The sequence below is a fragment of the Opisthocomus hoazin genome, chromosome 10 (genome assembly GCF_030867145.1).
Source record: "Opisthocomus hoazin isolate bOpiHoa1 chromosome 10, bOpiHoa1.hap1, whole genome shotgun sequence".
NCBI classification, from domain to species: Eukaryota; Metazoa; Chordata; class Aves; order Opisthocomiformes; family Opisthocomidae; genus Opisthocomus; species Opisthocomus hoazin.
The window spans coordinates 7,531,640-7,550,838 of NC_134423.1; the positions used below are offsets into that span (position 1 = coordinate 7,531,640).

General features: G+C 50.8%; 1 protein-coding gene across 1 annotated transcript; it reads right to left on the reverse strand.

The window, feature by feature from the left end:
• Positions 1–3,347: 3,347 nt before the first annotated feature.
• Positions 3,348–18,271, reverse strand: LOC142362605 (coiled-coil domain-containing protein 30-like). Its single transcript, XM_075432040.1, has 17 exons — positions 18,167–18,271; positions 18,024–18,122; positions 17,221–17,361; positions 15,296–15,433; positions 14,844–14,922; positions 14,319–14,475; positions 13,038–13,284; positions 11,118–11,291; positions 10,601–10,810; positions 9,769–9,926; positions 8,595–8,742; positions 7,912–8,033; positions 6,667–6,808; positions 5,949–6,085; positions 5,552–5,666; positions 4,449–4,516; positions 3,348–3,728 (listed from the first exon to the last, which is right to left on the reverse strand). Exons 1-17 carry the CDS (start codon positions 18,269–18,271, stop codon positions 3,515–3,517), a joined length of 2,454 nt encoding a protein of 817 aa, XP_075288155.1. The 3' UTR covers positions 3,348–3,514.
• Between the last annotated feature and the right edge of the window lie 928 nt (positions 18,272–19,199).

A 19,199-nucleotide genomic window follows, 5' to 3' on the forward strand; every position in this document is an offset into this window, starting at 1 on the left:
GATGTAATTCTCTTTCTGCTCTATCTAAAGCCAGTGTCTTCTCCCGGAGAGTTTCTTTCAGTTGCTCCACTTCCTGCTCCAGCCTGCCAGCTTTTCTTTTGGCTTTGTTCAGCTGCTGACACAAGCTCTTGTTGGTTTCCAGCACCTCAGAGGTGTGCGCGGGCACAGTGAGCCAGACGTCACATGCTCTCAGAATCTCTTGCACATCGGCACTTTCTGCTGTCCCAGGACTTCCGAGGCTCCGGTGGCAAAGGGACGAATCCAACCCTGGGGTCGGTATTTGGGCTGTGATGTTTCCTGTCTGCTCAAAGGGAAAGAATAAAAATGGACGGAACTTAGGAAATCAGCTCAAAACAGGAGAGAGCGGCAGCATGTCACAGACCCAGAAGAGGGCTGTCACTAACTTGACGTCGGATGAGAAAAGAGTTTCCAAGAACCCTGCCTTTGGCATTACTCATGGAAAAGTCTTCTTCTGCATTAAGGGTGTGATAGAAGCCTAAAAGGAAGTCTCCAATGTAAAGCCTTGGGGTTTACATACCTCCCCCTCAGAGCTTTTGCCCTCCTCGATGGCTTCTTCATCAGCTGGCGAGTCACGGCCGGCAGACTCCCAGTATACGGCAGGCTCATCTACATTAAAACCACACATTTTTGGAACCACAGTGAGCTAATACAGCTCCTTGGTGCCTAGAGCGCTTCCCGAATCATCGTGCTTCCCGAGACAATCTTAGCACAAACACACACCCCAAACCCATGAAATCCTAGCGAGAGACCTGTCACAACGCGGATGCAAAATGCATCTCTTCTCCTGCTTGGGAGTTTGTTTCCTCGAGAGCACGCGCCTGCGCCATGTGCCAGGGACATCACTCGAAGTGACGAGAAAGGAGCCAAAAAGGAAGCAGTGTCTCGAGAATTCTGCTTCCCAGGGACAACACCTGGCAGAGCATTTGTTCCCGGATGACAAGGAACCCCTCCACGCCGTTTCCAAACACCCTGTCTCCCTGGCAGCCCACCAAAAGGGCAGGCGACAGCCCTTTTCCCCATCGCCTCCTCCGCGCTGGAGAGTCCTACCTGCTCTCCCCAGAACGGGTGCACACCGCCTATCTCCAGCAGCTCCTGCCCTGCGGCAAGCGCTGGGTGCTGACACCCGTTTTGCATGGCCTGGAGCAGCTCCTCCCTCATTTTCCTGCTCCCTGGGGACCGCAGGGCACACGCTGGGTCTGGGCCTGGAAAGACAGACAGCACAACCTCTTGGACTCACCGCAAGAACAACGGCCCTTTCCATCTTTCCCTCCCTTGGGAACCAACACGCCCAGGAACGAAGCGAAGCCACGGGGCAGGAGAACAGCCCAGGAGTTTCCCGGAGAGTTCCCGCCTGCCTGCGCCTGTTACCTCTCGTCCTTCTCCCGGCAGTTGTTGTCACCAACAGCCGCCTGCTTCTTCACTGGCAGCGGCGCTGGGGCCAAGCCCCCAGTGGTGGACATGCAGTGTGGCTTGTTCCAGATGTCCTGCAAGATCTTGTTGTCAGCAATGCTTCCGAAGGACACATGCTGCTTCTGTGCCCTCCTCCTGCACAGGAACCGCCAGATGCTCTTCATGGCCCAGCAGGAATGGGCACCGCACTGCCTTGCCTCTCACCGACGAGCGGTGGCAGGCAGGATTGGGTGGGCGCTGCCGGGTGCCAGCTGCCAGCAGAGGAGCCGAGCCCTGAGGAGCGGCAGGGCACGGGCAACTGCCTCTGGGCTGAGCCCACCACCACAGCAACGGCAGCACCAGCACAACACCACTGGCACAGCACCAGAAGCACCAGTACAGCAGCACCAGCACCAGCACAGCACCACTACCACCAGCACGGTACCAGTACCACCAGCACAGCACCAGCACAGCACCAGCAGCACCAGCACAGCACCAGCAGCACCGCCAGGTACTGTGTGTGCAGGGTCTGCGCCAGCACCCCAGGTCTAGTGAACGCGTGTGCTGACGTCATGAATGGCTCAGTGACATCATAAGGTGCTGGGAACTGGGCGGTGCTGGGGGCAGAGGCCTGCAGGGCGGACGTGCGCGTGTGCTCAGCACCTTTCTGCGCACACCCAGGCCACGTGCCCAAGGGAAACGGCCCCTGGCGCACGGTGTCCAGGGCCACCGGCTTGCCCAAGGCCACCTCTCCAAGGCTCCCAGCTCCCTGCACGCTCGGGGCACCCACCGTCCTCCTCTCCTCTCCCAGCCCCTCTGCGGCACTCGCCTGCCTGCCTGGGAGACACATGGGCTCGGCAGGGCAGGCTCTGGCCGCCAAGGCTCCCTGCATGCACAAGAGGCGGTGGCTGGACACCCCGTGTGCCATTTTGGGCTTCCTGGGCTCTGGCTGTGTGTTCTGGTGCACCCTGGACCCCTCGGGGCACCCCTCTCTGCAGCCCTGGGTGTGTCCCTTGGAGGGCACCCCAAGCCCCCGCTGTCCACTGTGGGATGCCCCTGTGCCTCGCTTTTGCTTGCTGGTCTGCGCGGTCCCCCTCAGCGTGCCGTTTGGGGTGCTCCGAGACCCTCGTTCAACCCTCTGGGCTTCCCCTGCACGTGCCTCTCTGGCTTTGGATGCTGCCTCAGGCCGTGGCTCTGCCTTTCAGGGTGCCCCAGGCCCCTGTTGTGTGAATTGTAGTGCTCTCCTGGGCAATGGGTGTGCCATTCTCCCAGCCGAGCACCCCGAACGATGCCGTTCTGAGCATCCCAAGGCCCCTCGGAGTGCATTTTCGGCTCCCCCAGCTCCTTGGCGTGCCTTTGGGTGCCTCTGCAGGCCCCGCAGTGTGCTTTCTCCTGCACCCGATCTCCCCTGGTGTGCCTTTCACTACGCCCCAGGGCAATCAGTGTGCCTTTTGGGGCGTCCCTGGGCTTGGTGTTTCCCTGGACGCAGGACTCCCGGGGGGTCTTACCAGAGCGGGGCAGAGGGGCACAGTCACCTCCCTTGCCCTGCTGCCCACGCTGCTGGGGATGCAGCCCGGGATGCGATTGCCTTCTGGACTGCGAGCGCACATCGCCGGCTCGTGTCCAGCTTTTCATCCTCCGGCACCCCCAAGTCCTTCTCGGCAGGGCTGCTCTCCACCCCTTCATGCCCAGCCTGGATTTATGCGTGTGATTGCACCCACCCCTTGCACTTGGCCTTTTTCAACTTTTGGCAGCTTGTTGCTTTACTAAGCTTTCTGCTGCTTTACGAAGCTTGCATTTGTTGACTGGACAAGTAATTAGGGCTCTGGGGAAGATATGCTTCACCCCACTCCTCTTCCATTTGACTGAGTTTGTCTACAAATTCCAGCCTCCACGTGGCTCTTGGATCTCACACACATACACACACACACTTGCCGTTGGGTAAGTTGAAAAAAAGCTGTTGAATAATTTAGGTGAAATATATCACAGAAATCACCAGGTCAGTCCATTTGGCAATTCTTCCCCTGCAGTCCTTCTCATCCCATGGCAACAGGAACCCAAAACCTTGCAGTCCAGCTAATATTTTACAAACATTTCTCCCGGTTTAGAAGTTCTCAGAGCTGACACTCTGACTCTCCTCCTGCAGCTGGGAGGCTGTGGTGTCTCCAGGTGAAGCAACATTTAAGTACCCAATCTCAGAAGGTTGAGAGGGGGATAAGGAAAAGGGTGAGTCTTGGCTTTCAGCTTCTCCTTCAGGCTTCATGTCTGGCGTGGCCTTCAGGGTGCTGAGAAAGTCTGGCGGTTCTCTTGATGGGAAGCTGAAAACAAATTTCCTCTCTTAAGTCATTCTGCAAACTTCATCTGACCCTCCATCACCTGCCACAGTCCCAACACTCCTCCCAATGTCTCTGCGAGGCAGTGCAGGGTGATGCTCAATGCCTTTCGCTTGGACTGAGTCTCCGCTACTCCTCCTCCAGCCAAGCAGCTGATGGCCCTCATCTGCCCCAGAACCTACTCAGAGTCTCCGTCACCATCCACAGCACCCAAAGTCTGTAACCAAGCCCACTGTGCTGGGTCTCCAGCAAGCAGACAGCAGAGCTACAGAGTCTCTCTGCCTTCTCCTTGCCCATTCTGGCACACATCATGGTTCTCCTGGCTATACCGGTGGAGGAACAGCTCAAGCTCTCCTCCTGCCCCATAGCCTGGGATGTGGGTCACACAGCTCTGGCCAGCAGTGGTCCTCTAAGCCTCGTAACCTCTTGTGTAAAGACACTCCTCCAAAACCACTGTGCGCCAAGCTCATTTCTAAATCCCTGAGATTCAGTGTTCCCTGATACATTTGGAAAATTTTAATTCTCCATCCCATTAGTTTCAGAGTCTTTTTAATACCATTCTCCCTACAATTTGACCAAAGGAAAAAAAAAATTTAAAAAGACCCTTGGAGGTCAAAGCACAGGGTGGAGCAGCCGTAACGCTCAACTTCTCCCTCACCACATGCACAGAGGCATTCCCCGCCGCCTCCTTTTACCCCAAGGTACCTGGTACGGAGAGATGGCAACACCTTACTCTGTGGCTGGTGTTCGGAGAAGTTAACACTCTTCGAGTCCTGGAAGGAGGAACGGAGACTTTCAGAGGGGAAAGTGCGCGTCAGACTCCAAATTTCAACATACGGTCTTGGTCTGCAAAGTGCCCCCAGCTCCACTGCCAGGTCTCCCCAGGACTCCAGCCTCACAGAGGTACTAATCCTAGATCTGTCCTTTGGATCTGAATTCAAACTGAAAAAAAACCCCTAACTAGCCCAGGTGAAACAAACAGAAAGAAAGAAAACCCAGTGGAACACACAGACAGCTCTTGCTGCCAGGCCCCAAACAGCACTTTCATCCTTCACAGCTCATTTCCAACCAAACTGGGCTCCCTCCCAATTTCAAAATGTACCAATAAACTTCCAAATCCACCTCTTTTACCTGAAGAGTTGTTGAAACACATTCTTTCACTTTCCTGGATTTTCCTCCATTTCTCCCCGCAAAGTTCTTCCCTAATTTAGTAGGTCCAAGCCTGAGTTTTTAGGGAAGGCACATCTTCCTTCCCTTCAACATCGTCGAGATTACGGGTCAGCTTGGCCTAAGGTTTTTTGCCTTACAGCAGTAGCGTTCCCAACCACTCCACTATGGGTTATTTCTCCCCATTTTAGAGCTAATTTTAAAAGTAAGGTCTTGCAACAACTCTAGATCTGCACAAAAGCCAAAGAGACGTTTCTGTACTCGCAAAAAGGATCTCGGCTCACAGATGGGGATGGTGCAGCCAAGAGTATTGAGCTTTCAACTCCCCACAGAGTCCCTTCTCACCGACAAAGCCGCTGCAATTTCCTGTGTGTTTGGTGCTCCTTTCCATCCCAACTGGAGGATCGATTTGGCTTTTCTCCAGCACCCTCAGCTACAGCTACAAACACCAACCCTCACTCAAGAGTTCAAGAAGCATCTGGACGACGCTCTTCCTCATTTGGTTTAGTTTTAGGAGTTGAACTCGATAATCCTTACGCGTTCCTTCAAACTTGACGTATTCTGTGATTCTCTGATTGACTCGTGGGAGACCTCAGCTCCTGCAACCTGTCTGCGGAAACCAAGTCCTCTCAGAGACTCACTTCCATGGTGGGAGCGTGGATGCTCCTCAGCGCGTGCTGCGAGGTGGGCACGTGGTCAGAGAGATGGAGTTTGCTCTCGTGCAGCCGCACATTCTCCTCGTCCAGGATCTTCACTCTGAGCAAGTGGCACATACAAGGCACAAGTTATTTTCCTTCTGACCATGCTACGTTTCCAAAGGGACATTTTCTTTTTCAACTTCAGGCCTTTTGACCTCCACAACCTCCACCTGTATGCTATGGGTTTTGATGGGGAAAGGGGCTAATTACACCCCACAGCAATTAAAAGCCACAGCACTAGTAACTGGGGTGCAGTTCAGGCTTTCCTCTGGATTTCTTACGAGGAGTAGCCCGTAAAACCGGAGAAGTGCTGGGAAGAGGCACAGACATCACTGTTTACCTGCTCTGCAGGGTGGCAGCCGTAGACTGGTTGCTCCAAGGCATTTCCTCTTGGTCAGATATCTTCTGGAGGAGCCGTCTTCTTTCCTGGAGTAATTTCTCGTTCTCGGCGGTGATCTGTGCAATCAGCACCTTCCCCTGAGCATTGTTGCAGAAGGAAACAAACACCAGTGGTTACACTTTTCTCTTCTCTGCCCTCTGTAAACCTTGAGGTGCTCTGCCAAAGGGGTCACCACCAAGCATGTTCACTCCTAGAAGCGATACACTATTTGATGTAACATGCCCCAAAAAGTGGCTTCTGAGTCACTTCCCATCAGTAACATCTCCAAGGCGAAAGACGACGGAGCTTAGGCAGTTTCTGAATGGGATATGAGGACACGGATTCCCCCCAAGGGCAAACTTGAGCCAGGAATTTCCTTTTGGCTTCTAGTTCCTACGAGGATGGGCTAGTGGCCCTTGGCACTGCCAGCCGCTTCCCAGGGCTGCATCAGTCCTGCCCACGGAGCAGGAGCAGCACATGGGGCATTGCTCGCTGTGCTCCGACCCTCAGGCCGGTTAACCGTGCTATCCCGTTACCTGCAAACCAGCTGTTCCTAAACCTCACCTCTTTGATTTCCTACGCTGCATCTCTTTTTGGAAGCAGGGATGCTCCCGCAGAGACCCTACAGCCTGCTCCCCTGCCTTCCCTCGCAGGAGCCGCCCTCGATGAGTTCTCTCACCTTTTCCACCTGGAGCTTTGACTCGCTGAGCTCATTTTCAAGCTGCTTAATTCTGCTGTCCCTTTGTTTCACCTCGTGGATAAAGGTCTCCTTGGCTCTCCAGATCTTGTCTTTGTGGCGGAGCTGCATTTTGTTACATTTCCTGAGGAGGCAGAGACAAAGCGTCAGGCTGTGAAATGCCTTTGTGTTCTGGGTCAAGATCAAGGCAGGACATGTCCTGTATTTCTTCAGGCTCTCCAAAGCCTGGAGCGGGAGCCTCAGCCATCTACGCAGCTCCTTTTGGCTGCACAGCTAAAGGCAGAATGAGCACGCTGACTTTCTGGACTACGTCTTTCACCGATCAGTTCGGGGTTTTTTTGTTGTTGTTGCAAAAGTTTATATTGTGAAGTGTCACCCAAATGGAAACTGACTGAAGGACCAAAAGAATTCCCAAAACTGACTCCCAGCTTTACAAATCCTTGTGCTCACCACTCTCAGCTCTTTATACCAATCAGAGTTATAAATTCACCAAAATTGGAAGTAACGGGGAAAGGGCAAGCTCTTTATCTGGGTGGGGAGGTGGGTGGATAAGGGAAATTACTCGTGTATGAGGGAAAAAGGCTGAAAAAGAAGAATCCTACACGGCAAGGGTCAGGCAAACAGGCCGCAGAAAGAGCTACTTCAGTGGGCACTTCTTAGAGCTGCGACACTGGGGTTAAATATCTGTCTCTACTGAGACTTGTGATCATTGCTCATCCCCTCAAAAGTGTCCCATTTAGGCAGTGTTCTTGTTTATTTTTATCCAGCTGAGACAGAAGGGAAAATAACATCAAAAAAAGAAAAAAAAAGAAAAATCTCTACCACATAACAGATATTTGCCCACGTTTGCTCAAAACTCATGACAAAAAGGCTACTGTGCTTCAAATTAGATCAAAAGCGCTCTGGGAAGAAACGAGCAGCTCCACAGGGCGTCTCCGCCGGTGCCAGACCGTGAGCAGCAGTGCCTCCAGCCCTTCCTGGGCACCCCTTCGCTTTCTGCGCTGTCTTCAGCTGCCAAGGAGAACAAGACAGCAGATGCGTGACGTGTAACACAACTGCATGAGGGGCGTTGGGATAAGGCAGACCTCCCAGTGCTAAATGCCTCGAACAGGAGAGACAAGAAAGGCTACAGGGCAGTCGAATCCAGTGTCATGGCCAGACACCCGAACGGCGGGTCCTGGGTGGGTTTTTTTGTGCCGACACATACCCTGCCGCTTCAGCCGGTACCTGACACACAGATCCTTCTGGTTCAGGAGACCGACTCCTTCCTCGTAAAGGGCTTTGTTTTCATCCTTCAGCAGTGAAAGTTGCTCTGAAAGCTTCTGGTTCTCCTTCTGACACTGGAGGTGCTGGAAAACATCTATTTTTTATTTGTGTACCTGTGTCCTCAGCTGTAGGGGTCCCTCTGCCTCTTGTCAGTCTGGTCTCCAAAGCTTCTCTTCATAAATCCTACTGGTTCCCACCACAGATAACACCCACCCATTCTGCCTCCCAAGGCCACTGCCTCCTCCCCTTACAGAAGGGAGAGTGGGGACTTCTGTGCTGCTAGGGGGGCTTCCACAGCGAGGCAATGCGTCCTCCCACTGCCAAGATTTTCCTGCAAAAACCTCCACGCTCTGAAAGGAAAGGGGAAGAAGCCACCAAGTCCTCCTCGTCTGCCCTCAGAGCTGCATTCCCAGGAAGCCTACATGAGATGGGATGGTGCTTTTTCTCCAGCTCCTCTTTAAATCAGTGGGATCTGCAAGAGTTCAGCACCTGGCTGGATGTGACCCTGTTTCAGCAGTTCCCAGGTGCAGGTTTCACACTGGGATGGTCCCATTTTTCCCCTAGAGCTCAGTGGTCTGCTCTGGAGTCAGCCAACAGCACAGCACCCCCATGGGTGGTGAGGACCCACCCATGCTACAGCTCACCTCCCTTGAGTCAGTTTTCTTCTCGTCTTCTAGGACGTGCAGAGTCTTAGCCTGCAGCTCCACGTGCATCTTGGCCAGCGATGCCTCCGTCTCCCGCAAGTGCTGGAGCTGCTGCCACAGCTCCTCCACCTGCTGCTCCAGGAGCTTCCTCAAAGCATGTTGGTGTGACAGTGATACACCGACGTGGAGGCCAGCCCGTGACGTGCCACCATGAATTCAAGGCTGGCTGCAATCTAGAAAACAATGCACTGCTCTGCACCTGCCCCGGGCAACGCTGGGAGTAGAAAGAAATCATCCTGGTTGTCCCCATGTCCCAGTGGCATGTCAAAGGGTACTCCTCAGTACAAGAAGGACATTGAGGGGCTGGAGCGTGTCCAGAGAAGGGCAGCGAGGATGGGCAGGGGTCTGGAGAACAGGTCTGATGAGGAGCGGCTGAGGGAGCTGGGGCTGTTCAGTCTGGAGAAGAGGAGGCTGAGGGGAGACCTTCTCGCTCTCTGCAGCTCCCTGACAGGAGGGCGCAGTGAGGAGGGGTTGGTCTCTTCTCCCAGGTAAACAGCGATAGGACGAGAGGCAATGGCCTCAAGCTGTGTCAGGAGAGGTTTAGATTGGATATTGGAAAAAATGTCTTTACTGAGAGAGTGGTCAGGCCTTGGACCAGGCTGCCCAGGGAGGTGGTGGAGTCCCCATCCATTGGAGGGGTTCAAAAAACGTGTGGACGTGGTGCTTCAGGACATGGTTTAGCAGGCATGGTGGGGTTGGGTTGGCGGTTGGACTTGATGATCTTAGAGGTCTTTTCCAACCTTCATGATTCCATGGTTCTGTGTGATGATTCTAAGAGGTATCATCAAACCCAGCTGCACAGGAAGGGGGACTGCCAGTGTCTAGACGGCAGACCAAATCACTGGGTTGGCAGGAGGGGCCCGGCACTTTCTGAGGCAGCTGAAGTCTCCAAAAATCTTTAAAATCTCAAAGAGGGGACCCTGTGGAGCTCTGCCAGGGGCACTGGCAGGTCAAAAGGAGAGATAGGAGGTGAAACCAGCGGTGCAGTGACTGTGAGCCTGCTTCAGGCCAGGCATGGAGCTGCAGGATGTACCTAGACAGCTGGCCCAGCACCGTTTGCTGGCCCAGCACCTGCCCTCCGCACGCAGCACAGGCCTTAGCCAGCTCTGTGTACCTTTTCAGCTGTTCCTTGTGAAGTTCTTGCTGCACATGAGCTTCATTGTCCCGGGCCTCCTTCAATTCCTCCTCCAGGAGCTTCTTGTCTGAAACACTGGCCTCTACCAGCAGGAGTTGGTATTGGGAATCTTTTAGCTTTTGCTGGAGTTTTGAAATCTTGGATTAAAACTGGACACAGATTAAACTTTTTGAATTTACAGGATGGTATCTGAATGCAAGGGATTGAACTCCCTTTGATCCCTCAGTATCTGAGTCGTGGGAATGAAAGATTTGCTCACCCCTACTCAGAAGTACTTCTTAATGGACTTTGACACAAAGACATACAAAGTAAAACATTTCCAACCGCTACCAGATTTTGGATCAGATACTATGTCATGAATCAGCAACAATCCTTTTTACACCTAATTTGATCCCGCACACTTCAAAATCGAATCCAACGACCAGAGCAGGAACGTGGCAGAATCGATGCCGTGGAAAACACAAGCTTTTGCGATTTACCAGATAGCAAACAGCAGCAAATCTCCTCGGCAAGAACATGATCCAGGCTCCCGGTGTCTGCCAGCCCTGCTGCCTCTATGTTGAGAGATACTGAGCTTTAGAGAGAGGAGTCTGAGCCACTAGATTTGGCTTCTAATTGTCTTCATTATACTCCCACTAATAACAGAGGTTTTTCCTGAAATATTTAGCCACGTGATCTCAAAAAGGACTAGCAACACGGACTTCAGGGAACCGACCCATGAGCTGCTAGTGCTTCTTCTTTCTGAACTACAGCTGCACAAAACTGCTGAAAAACATACCTCCCGTTAGCGTAGGTCACACTGACGAGTTGCCTTTTTTTGTGCTTCGCATGCTTTGGATTTCTCCTGTGCAAGTTTCTCTTGCAGACCGCTCTGCACTTCATCGGCCTGGGAGCACTTTAGGAGCTCTTGTTCGAGTTCTTTGACCTTCTGCTGGCTTTTTTCCCACTGTGCTGAGAGAGAGGAGCACGTTTCAGTTGTGTCCGAGAGTTTTGCCTGGGCTTGCTTCAGCTCAGCTTTGACCTGAGTTTCAAAAGAGGAAAAAAAAATTAAATTTGCACTTTAATATGTATCACCTGAAATACCTTGATCGGGAAAGGGGCAACAGGATTACTGAGCGGCGAAGAATAGAGAACTACAGGGAGCAGCACGTTTTATTTGGAGGCGGTGCAATTTCTGTGGAGCTGAGACACAGCATGCTTGAGAGCCCCAGGTACTGCACGGACAAATGCAAACGAAGCCCAGCCTGTTGATCGGCACCTCAGACCTCCCACAGCCTGTAAAACGATGCGATGCTCTCCTCAAACAGTTCTCCCTGCTCTCTTCCTACCTTGGTGCACTCCTGCTGGAGCAACAGGTTTTGCTTTTGTAAGTCGACGTTCTTCTCCCTTTCGTATCTCAGCTCCCTCTCGGCTGAGCTGCACAAGTTCTGAACGCGACGCAAGTCCTGCCACAGTTGCTGCATCTTTTCCTCCTGCTGCCGGAATCTCTCGTCGGACAGACTCTGCAGGAACAGCGAAACGACACAGGTTACCTGGAAATCAACTGCAAGGAAAGATAAAGACTGGCCGTTAAGAAAGGCAGAGGTATGCCAGTGGCATTTAAGGGCATTTAAGGAGGAAGATGGGTAAAGCCAGGCAAGCATTTCCTCTGCCCCCATACTACGTCCTGCTCCCTACCCTGTCCATCCCCTCCGAGAAGCTGATACAACTCTTGCAGTTGAGGGAGAAGATGCAAAAACCTGGAGGAGGGAACAAATCCCCTGTTAAAACTTACCTGTCAAACAAAAGCCACACCACCCAGGCTGCTCTTCACTCTTGGCCCAGAGTCTCACTGAGGCAGATAAGCAAAGCAAGTCCTGGCAGCGCTACGGGGACAGACACGCTGGTACAATGTGACCGCAGCCTGGGCACCATGAAAGGGTCACCAACGGCCTATGGTGGCTTTTGGAAGATAACTGAGCTCCGTATGATCTCGATCCCTGCATCTGATGGAGCTTCACAGAGATTTTAGACCCCTCTGCTTAAGGCAGGTTGCTTTTTCCCTGCATCCAGGTGTGTGAACTCTCCACGCAGCTGGAGGTGGAGTCCCAAAAATCTCTGCAGCTCAAAGCTACAAATCGGGAGCTTCCCACATCTGGCGTATGAAAACCTTTCTTCCCAGCATCACTTTCGGCCATCTGTTGATCTGCATTTCCGCTTTGCGTCTTCACCCTCTGTTCTTGGGACCAGACGAAATCCACTGAAGATCAAGCTTCCCTTCTAAGATAAATCCCCAGATAAATTCCCGAGCTGGCAAGTCTTCATCCAGCACTGTGCAGTCCGGCCAGGTCATTTGTCCTCGAGATCATTTAGGTTTTGTGGGGCTTTTCCCCGCCTGCTTCTGTTGGGATCCTCTTCAGCAGCCCCTCTATACCTCGTATTTTACTTTGGTGTTCTGTAACTGTACAGATTTGCTGTTCCTTGGTATCGGCACAACTCTGATCCTCTCCCTTCCACTCTCCTGCCTATGCAGGCCACCCTGTCCTCTCTTCTCTTACAAACTCTTCCATGGAATCCCTGTTCCTCCTCAGAATCCCCATCCTGGGTACCTTCCTCAATCCTTCCCCTTTTGGCAGGGCTCGCTGCCCTTCCCTTTCTTTTTTAGATCACACAGTAAGAAAGGTGAACAAATTGCATTTAAAACACAGCTAAACGTAGTGATAACTACGGGTGTTGCCTGCCACCTGGTAGAGCAATGGGAGAGCAGTAACTGAGACAGGGGCATGGGGCACAGCAAACCCCAGCTGCTTGCAAGCTGCCGCTGCGGAGCAGCAGTTGTGGGACGAGTTCAGACACCGAGCATAAGGGCAGAAAATGGCAAGGAGGAGCAGGGAAGTGGAACACCTTCTGCCTACAGCAAGAGCAAGACCGCTGCGGGAACAGCGAGCCAGCTCCGTGCCTCACGATGCTAAAAGGAGTTGAGAAAGAGCTCCAAAAAGGTTTAAAACATTGAAAGACTGCGTAACTTCTTTCTTTCATGCACACCAAGGGGGCCCTTCAGTTTATCCAAGCTCCCACTATGTCCATAAACATAACGGGAGGAAATGACAACACTCGTATTTTCCAATCATTTTCCCCAAGGAAATCAGTCAGCCTCACATCCCCCCTACACGCTAACAGCACAGAACTGGCTTCCAGTCCATTTTACTTTGGTTTTGCCACCAAACTGGTGAAAAGGAGCACGGTGCAGATGGCAAAGCTGCCCGTACCTGTTTAACTCTCCCATCCGAACTGCCTGCAGAGCTCTGCGACACGAGTAACCCGTTTTCTCTGAGCACCGTGCCTCGGTTTGTCCTCAAAGTCTCTCCAAGCATGCCATCACCCCGCTCCCGGGTAGTCAGAAGATCTTGTTTTAGCTGGACAATTTCTTCCAGTAACAAGGGTTTTTCTTCTTTGCTCTCTTTTAGATGCTTTTCTAGCTCCTCCCTCTTCTTGTTGCTTTCTACTAATTCAGAACTTGAAGTAGAAATAGTAAAGGAGAGAGATAACGATGCACATCCAAGGGAAAACACCCTCTGAAGGGGAAAAACTTGGGATAGGAAAGTCCAGCGAAACACTCAAGGCAACGCTCAAGTGTCTTGGGAGGCTCCAAAGGGAAATGAATCCCAGGTCTAGCAGTTCTGGGCAAGGGTCAGTCTGCCCTGGACACCGGCCCACGAAACCACGTGCATCCAAAGGGTCAGCTCTCAGTCACTCACGTGCAGGCTAACTGCTGGCTAAGGAAACACTCGCGTGGGGCCACGTCAGCTGCTCTGCGCTCACAAGCGGCAGAGAAGCGCTCGCACAGCGCCTCGCTGGGTGGAAGTACGGGCCCAGGTCTCCCGATCGAGCTGTCTAACTTTCCTCAATCTAAACTCTGTGTCCTTATAAGCTAACCTACCTGTCTTATCCCGGTTTTACTTTACCTCAGTACCTAGTTATCTAGGTAAATTTAGCTGACTGTAACTATACCGGATTTAATCCAAGCTTTTACTTACTAATGAGAGCCTGAGCATGGATGCTCCAACTCCAAATTTCTATTGATCTACTGAAAAGGGGAGTCAGGGAACCTGTAAGAGCTTTATTTACAACCCCGACCCCTGCCCTGCAAGGACAACCAAAATCCACAGCAGGATGCTGGCAGCAGTTAGCCCCGAGGAGCCCAAGCCCACGACGGGAGCTCTTGAGGACCATGCTAGTCCAAATATTGCCTCGCTCCAAGAGAAGCGGCCTCCTCCCTAAGGACAGCTCTCACTTAGGCCGTACAGAATCTGGAATAGTGGGAGGAAAAAAGGTTTACACCTGACTGATCAGGATGTCACTAAGGGAAACGCTTATTCACCAGAATCTCTACAGAGAGCTGCTTACACACCAAGGAAGACGCAAAGCTACTGTGCCCATTTTTGCCAGAAGCAGCACTACAGGGATTTAAAAAAGAAAAAAAAAACAACTAAAAACTTAGTCAGCAAAGATAAGGAGCAGAAAGTACCACAGACTTTGTTAAGGTTTACCAGAGCAGCTCTTGTTCATCCCTCAAGTTTTTGATCTGTTCTTCCAAAAATCCTACTTTAGCCATCTGTTCTTCATACGTCTTTTCATCTGTACATAGACCTTCATGTTTCTGCTCAAGTTTGTGAATCTGTTCTCTTTCTTGTAGGAGTTCAGAGACTTGTAAGGTCAGAAAACACCATGACTTTGATCTTCTTCGGTCTCACAGAAATCTTTTGAGCAGTTTAAGGCAATCTGGGGACTCCATCAAGATACGGTTTGTGATTCTGTAGCTAAATTATGGTAGTTCTTCACCCTTGAAGAGAGATGTGCAAGTCCTTTTTCCTGCATGGGAAGTAGCTGTGTGTAAACTATCATCAAATCACATTTCTGTATTTGATTCCATCCTTCTGTTGCCCATCTGTAGCACTCAGGGCTTTACAACACGTGCCACATTTCTTTACCGAACCAGCAATTCTTGGGAAAGAGTACAAAGCGTGTGTTCAGCTGTCTTGCACAGAGATCATCCTCCATCCAAGGCAACCCACCACAACTTTCTGCGGACGGCTGCTCTCCGCTTTCAACGTCACCTACTGCCTTAATACCAGGCAATGGCAGACCCAGAACCTGAGACATGAAGAGAAGATGCCAAGAAAATAAAAGAGGCAAGAAAGGCAGGCACGAGGAATGCATAAGGACAAGGGAAATGCCACAGTGGACTGGAACCACAATTTGCCTTGTCCAATGTCCCCTGCTAAGCAGTGGTGAACCCAAATCCTTCAAAGAAAAATGTTATTAATCCCACTAATGCTAGCAATGACTTTGACTCCTAAAGCTTTTTAATCAATAGTTCTTCCTGAGCGTATGCTAGTACTAGTAGTTCAGTTCCAGGTCTTCTCATCTACACCAAGATGAATTTGTTTACATTTGAGCAGCACACACTAGCAGCTTCTGTCTGCATCAGACACCAGAACAACCTGGATTTCTCTACATTTCTCACCTCTGCATCTAACAAAGCATTATTTCTTTGTAGCTTCTCATAGGATACATTAATGAGATCCCTGCTCGCTGATGTTCTTTGGAGGCTCGGGAAGTCATTACAATGGCTTGTAAACTCTGATTTTGAGTCAGGCAGCCCCTGGTGAGGAAACAACAGGAGTTAGCGGATGTAATACACCTCTAACTACAAGCTCAGAAAAGGCTTTCTCCTCTCAAATGTTCATAAACATCTTAAAAACAAGAAGAGAGTTCCAAACAAATGCAAAGAACTCTTTGTATAGCATCACTTCATAGCACATCATTAAAATGCACAAGAACAAAATAGTATCCAATTTACTCACCCATTCTATGTGTTGGACCTCCTGATAAACACAACATTGAACAACCTCAAATCTTGACCACAGATGGGTATCACCCATGAGAACCCAACGATTTTATGCCAGGCTAACTTCCAGCACTCCTTTGGTAAATGATTCGTCCCAATACAGCTACTCCGGCAAAAGGGAATGAACCCATTTGTGAAGTCAGGAATCCCACCAAACACAGGCAAAGTTCTCTATTTGAAAGACCGTTACAGCCACCCAGTCTCAAAAAGGTCATTGGATGATCCCTTTGATGGAAAAATAGTCCTCTCCTTAGGCAAAACCACCGGCCAACCGGTGGCTGAATTCCAACCAAACTTCCAGGGATGTATGACTCTGATTAAAAGGTCCTTGGACCATGAGTAGATGGAACTACTGGGAGGCAAAGGGACTCTTCACGTTTTCCTCAGCACCCCCCAAATCAGACAGTTCCTTTTCATATCTATATTCATGGACTGGCCTAGCCCCTTCCTCAACTGTTCTTCGGTAAGGCTTAGTCTGCATCCTGAGCTTTCACAAAGTGAATTTGTTGTCTTGTGGCACTGCAGAAGTCCTGTCCTCTAGATGCCACTCTTCCTCCAGTAAGACTCTCCTGTATGTGCAGCTGCGCAAACAGTTCAGGACTTTCATTGTTCTTTACTTACAATCAAGGAAGTGATATGCTTTAAGGCCTCTCAGAGTGCTAAAAAATGGGGTTTGCAATAGCTGTAAACGCCGCCTTTGCCAGTCTCCCTCGGGTCCCCCTTGTCTGCCTGATCCAGGTCACAGATCCGCAGCTCTCCTAAATTTTCAGCCCTTGTGCAATTTTGCTGGCATCACACGCTCTCTGTGCTCTGCGGCCCAACTGGAAGAGCAACAGCAACTCTCCCAGCAGAGATCAACCCACCAGAAGTCTACCTAGCAGTTAAATTACTTCAAGCAAAGCGTACGGAGGTCTGCAGGGCACATAACAAAAAGCAGCACTGAGATCCCAGCAAGCTGTTCATCTAGATTTCTGTGACTCTCAGGTGTTCTCACTTCTTGTCAGGCCATGTTCTGCTTAAGAAAGAGTACTACTGATATGAAAGGGGACCCGTGTTAAATGGATTCAGAATTAGCCAGTTGACTGAACCCAGAAAAGCAGTTGCTGCTAACGGGTAACTGTGGTGCTGCTCTGCGGGGAGGTCTTGGCTCAAATCTACAAGTGCCCTGCCATGTTGTGACATGGAGAGGCGAAGGCTCATGATCATGAGCCTTACGATCACAAACAACTCCGCAATAAATACCCAAGTTCGAAACCTTCCACTCTGTCCTCTAGAGAAGGGGGCTTTGGCTACAAACTTTGAATTACTGATTTGTAATTAGATTCATTGAAAGGAAAAATATATTACAGAGTTAGAGACAGTTCTGTTAAAGCAGATGGATTTAAAACCATCGGCCAAAGAGGCTTTGAAACTGGCTGGACTGGAGAGGTGCATCAAGAGGAGTCAAGCAATGCACTTGGAGGGCAGCTGGCGATGTTTCATGGAGTCATCCAAAGGCAGCTGCCTCCTGCCGGGAGACCCACTGCAGGAGCTACACCCACCTGGCTGCCCAGTGCCTTCTTCTCAGCCTTCAGGTCTTCTCTTAACAGTTCAAGCTCAGATGCAAGTTGCTTTCTCCGTTCTCTCTGCTCTCCCAGCTGACTTCCTAACTTTTCTATCGTCTCCTGACAGCTTTCCAGCATCTGCAACAAGCAAAATTGAGTCACTTCTACAGCATCATTTACTCTAGCAAAAGAGAAAAAAATTGCAGAAAATGTGTCTCCTAGAGAGCAAGGATAGGAAAAACAGTTCTCAGAAGCTGCCAGCAGGATTCCTGCACATTATACCCAGGGCTGGCTTGACATCTCTGCGGGCCTGGGGCCTCCCCCTGACCCAAGATACCCTGGGAAGGTCCTCTCCCACATGCGATAAGCTCTGCCTGGCTTACACACCGGCAGATCCAATCGTCTGGCTGGCAAGTGACCAATGGGCAGTAATGCCTGTCCCAAACCGGCTGGGAAACAGCCTTGTAAACACACCGACGCGCTGCCCAGGTTTCACTAAACCCCAAAGAAGAGTCAAGCCCCTTTTGATGTGTAAACCCTTCACCCTCACTGGGAAGTCAACAGGCTCCACAGGGCTGAAGGCAAGACAACCTCACAGGAGAGATGAGTTATCGGGGAGATGAGTTATCGGGGAGATAGCGTTGGCACGTTGGCTGCTCTCCTCCCGAGACATCCGTCGGTCTTACATGAGCCGAGGGGCCAGAAATTCTCAGAAGACGGTGACAAAGAGCATACACGGGAGATGCTCATTTAATACGTTTCTAAAAAATACAGTTCGTTTCCCAGGGAAAACCTCTTACCTCTTCCATCTCTTGTGCTCCAGACGATGCCTCTTCTTCCTCACTCTTCTCAGGTTTGTTCTTCTGCGCTTCAAGTAACTCCATTTCTAAACTTGTGATCTAAACATAGACAAGCCACGAGTTAAAACCAAACCAGTACTCACAACTAGTGAGGACTCTGGGCTTGAGCCAGCAAAACGCTGACCTCTGCGCTTCTCCTGGCAGGGAAGAGTTTGTCTGGACAAGTGCTCGCTCTGCGTTTGCACCATCCATCCCCCCACCCCGAGGCAGCTACCTTTGTGGGGCATCTCTTGGGAACGATTATTAGTCCTGCAGTCTTAAAGGGCTTACAGGAGCCAGGAGCAGCCCAGCTTCTCCTCCCCGTTACAGTTCCTTTTGCAAAGCCCCAGTCTTGGCACTCGCAGCTGGTTTGTGCTGGTTTTCTTATTTCTAAGCCTTCACGCTGGCCTCCCCAACTGCCCGAGCTGGGAGACGGACCCGGAGTAACGATGAAATCTCAATGTGAGTTTGATCGTTCTCCTTTATTAGTCAGCAAAACAAGGTTTATATAGCAAAGCAGTTACAGCCTCTGATTGGTTAGTTATCTTCACCATATATAGTCAAAATAGCTACAACTCGCTGTGATTGGTGCAGAGCTGCATCTCGATGCGGAAGCGACGATAAGGCAGGAAGCAACAACGTGGCAGTCCCCCTGCTCCAGTGTTCCGTGTTCGCCACTCTACTTCTGTAGCAGTGTTCCGTGTTCACTACTTTCAAGGTCTGTCTCCGTAACCAAGCCTGGGTTGCTCAACCGCACCAAACTATGTCCCCTCACGTCCAGCCAGGACTCCACAATTCCCCCTTTTTGTTTTTTGAGCAAGCCAGGTATAGTTGATGAGGTTGTTGAGGATGATGAGAGCTGACATACTTTTGGTTTTCAGCTTGCTACCACTTTTTCAGAGGCCCACACAAACTACAGTACTAACAGATATAAGAACACAAATGCTAATTGAAGACATAGAGATGTGAAGTGCATACCATAACTTGCTGGATATAAAGAAAGATCAAATTAACTTGAGAATGATACATACTGATAGTAAATCTGTTACCTAGCATATGGGTGTAGATTGATTTACTTGCATTCAATTTTCTTGCTGGATTTACTTGTATCCAACTTTCTTCCTGTGTGGATGGTGG

Bases quoted from the DNA above. Each gene is read 5' to 3' on its own strand.
- LOC142362605 (XM_075432040.1), bottom strand. From the start codon at position 18,271: ATGGTGCAAACGCAGAGCGAGCACTTGTCCAGACAAACTCTTCCCTGC. The intron at 18,123-18,166 runs GTGAGTACTGGT...GTCTATGTTTAG, and splicing joins GCCCAGAGTCCTCACTAGTT to ATCACAAGTTTAGAAATGGA. The intron at 9,927-10,600 runs GCAACTCGTCAG...TTTTAATCCAAG, and splicing joins CATGCGAAGCACAAAAAAAG to ATTTCAAAACTCCAGCAAAA.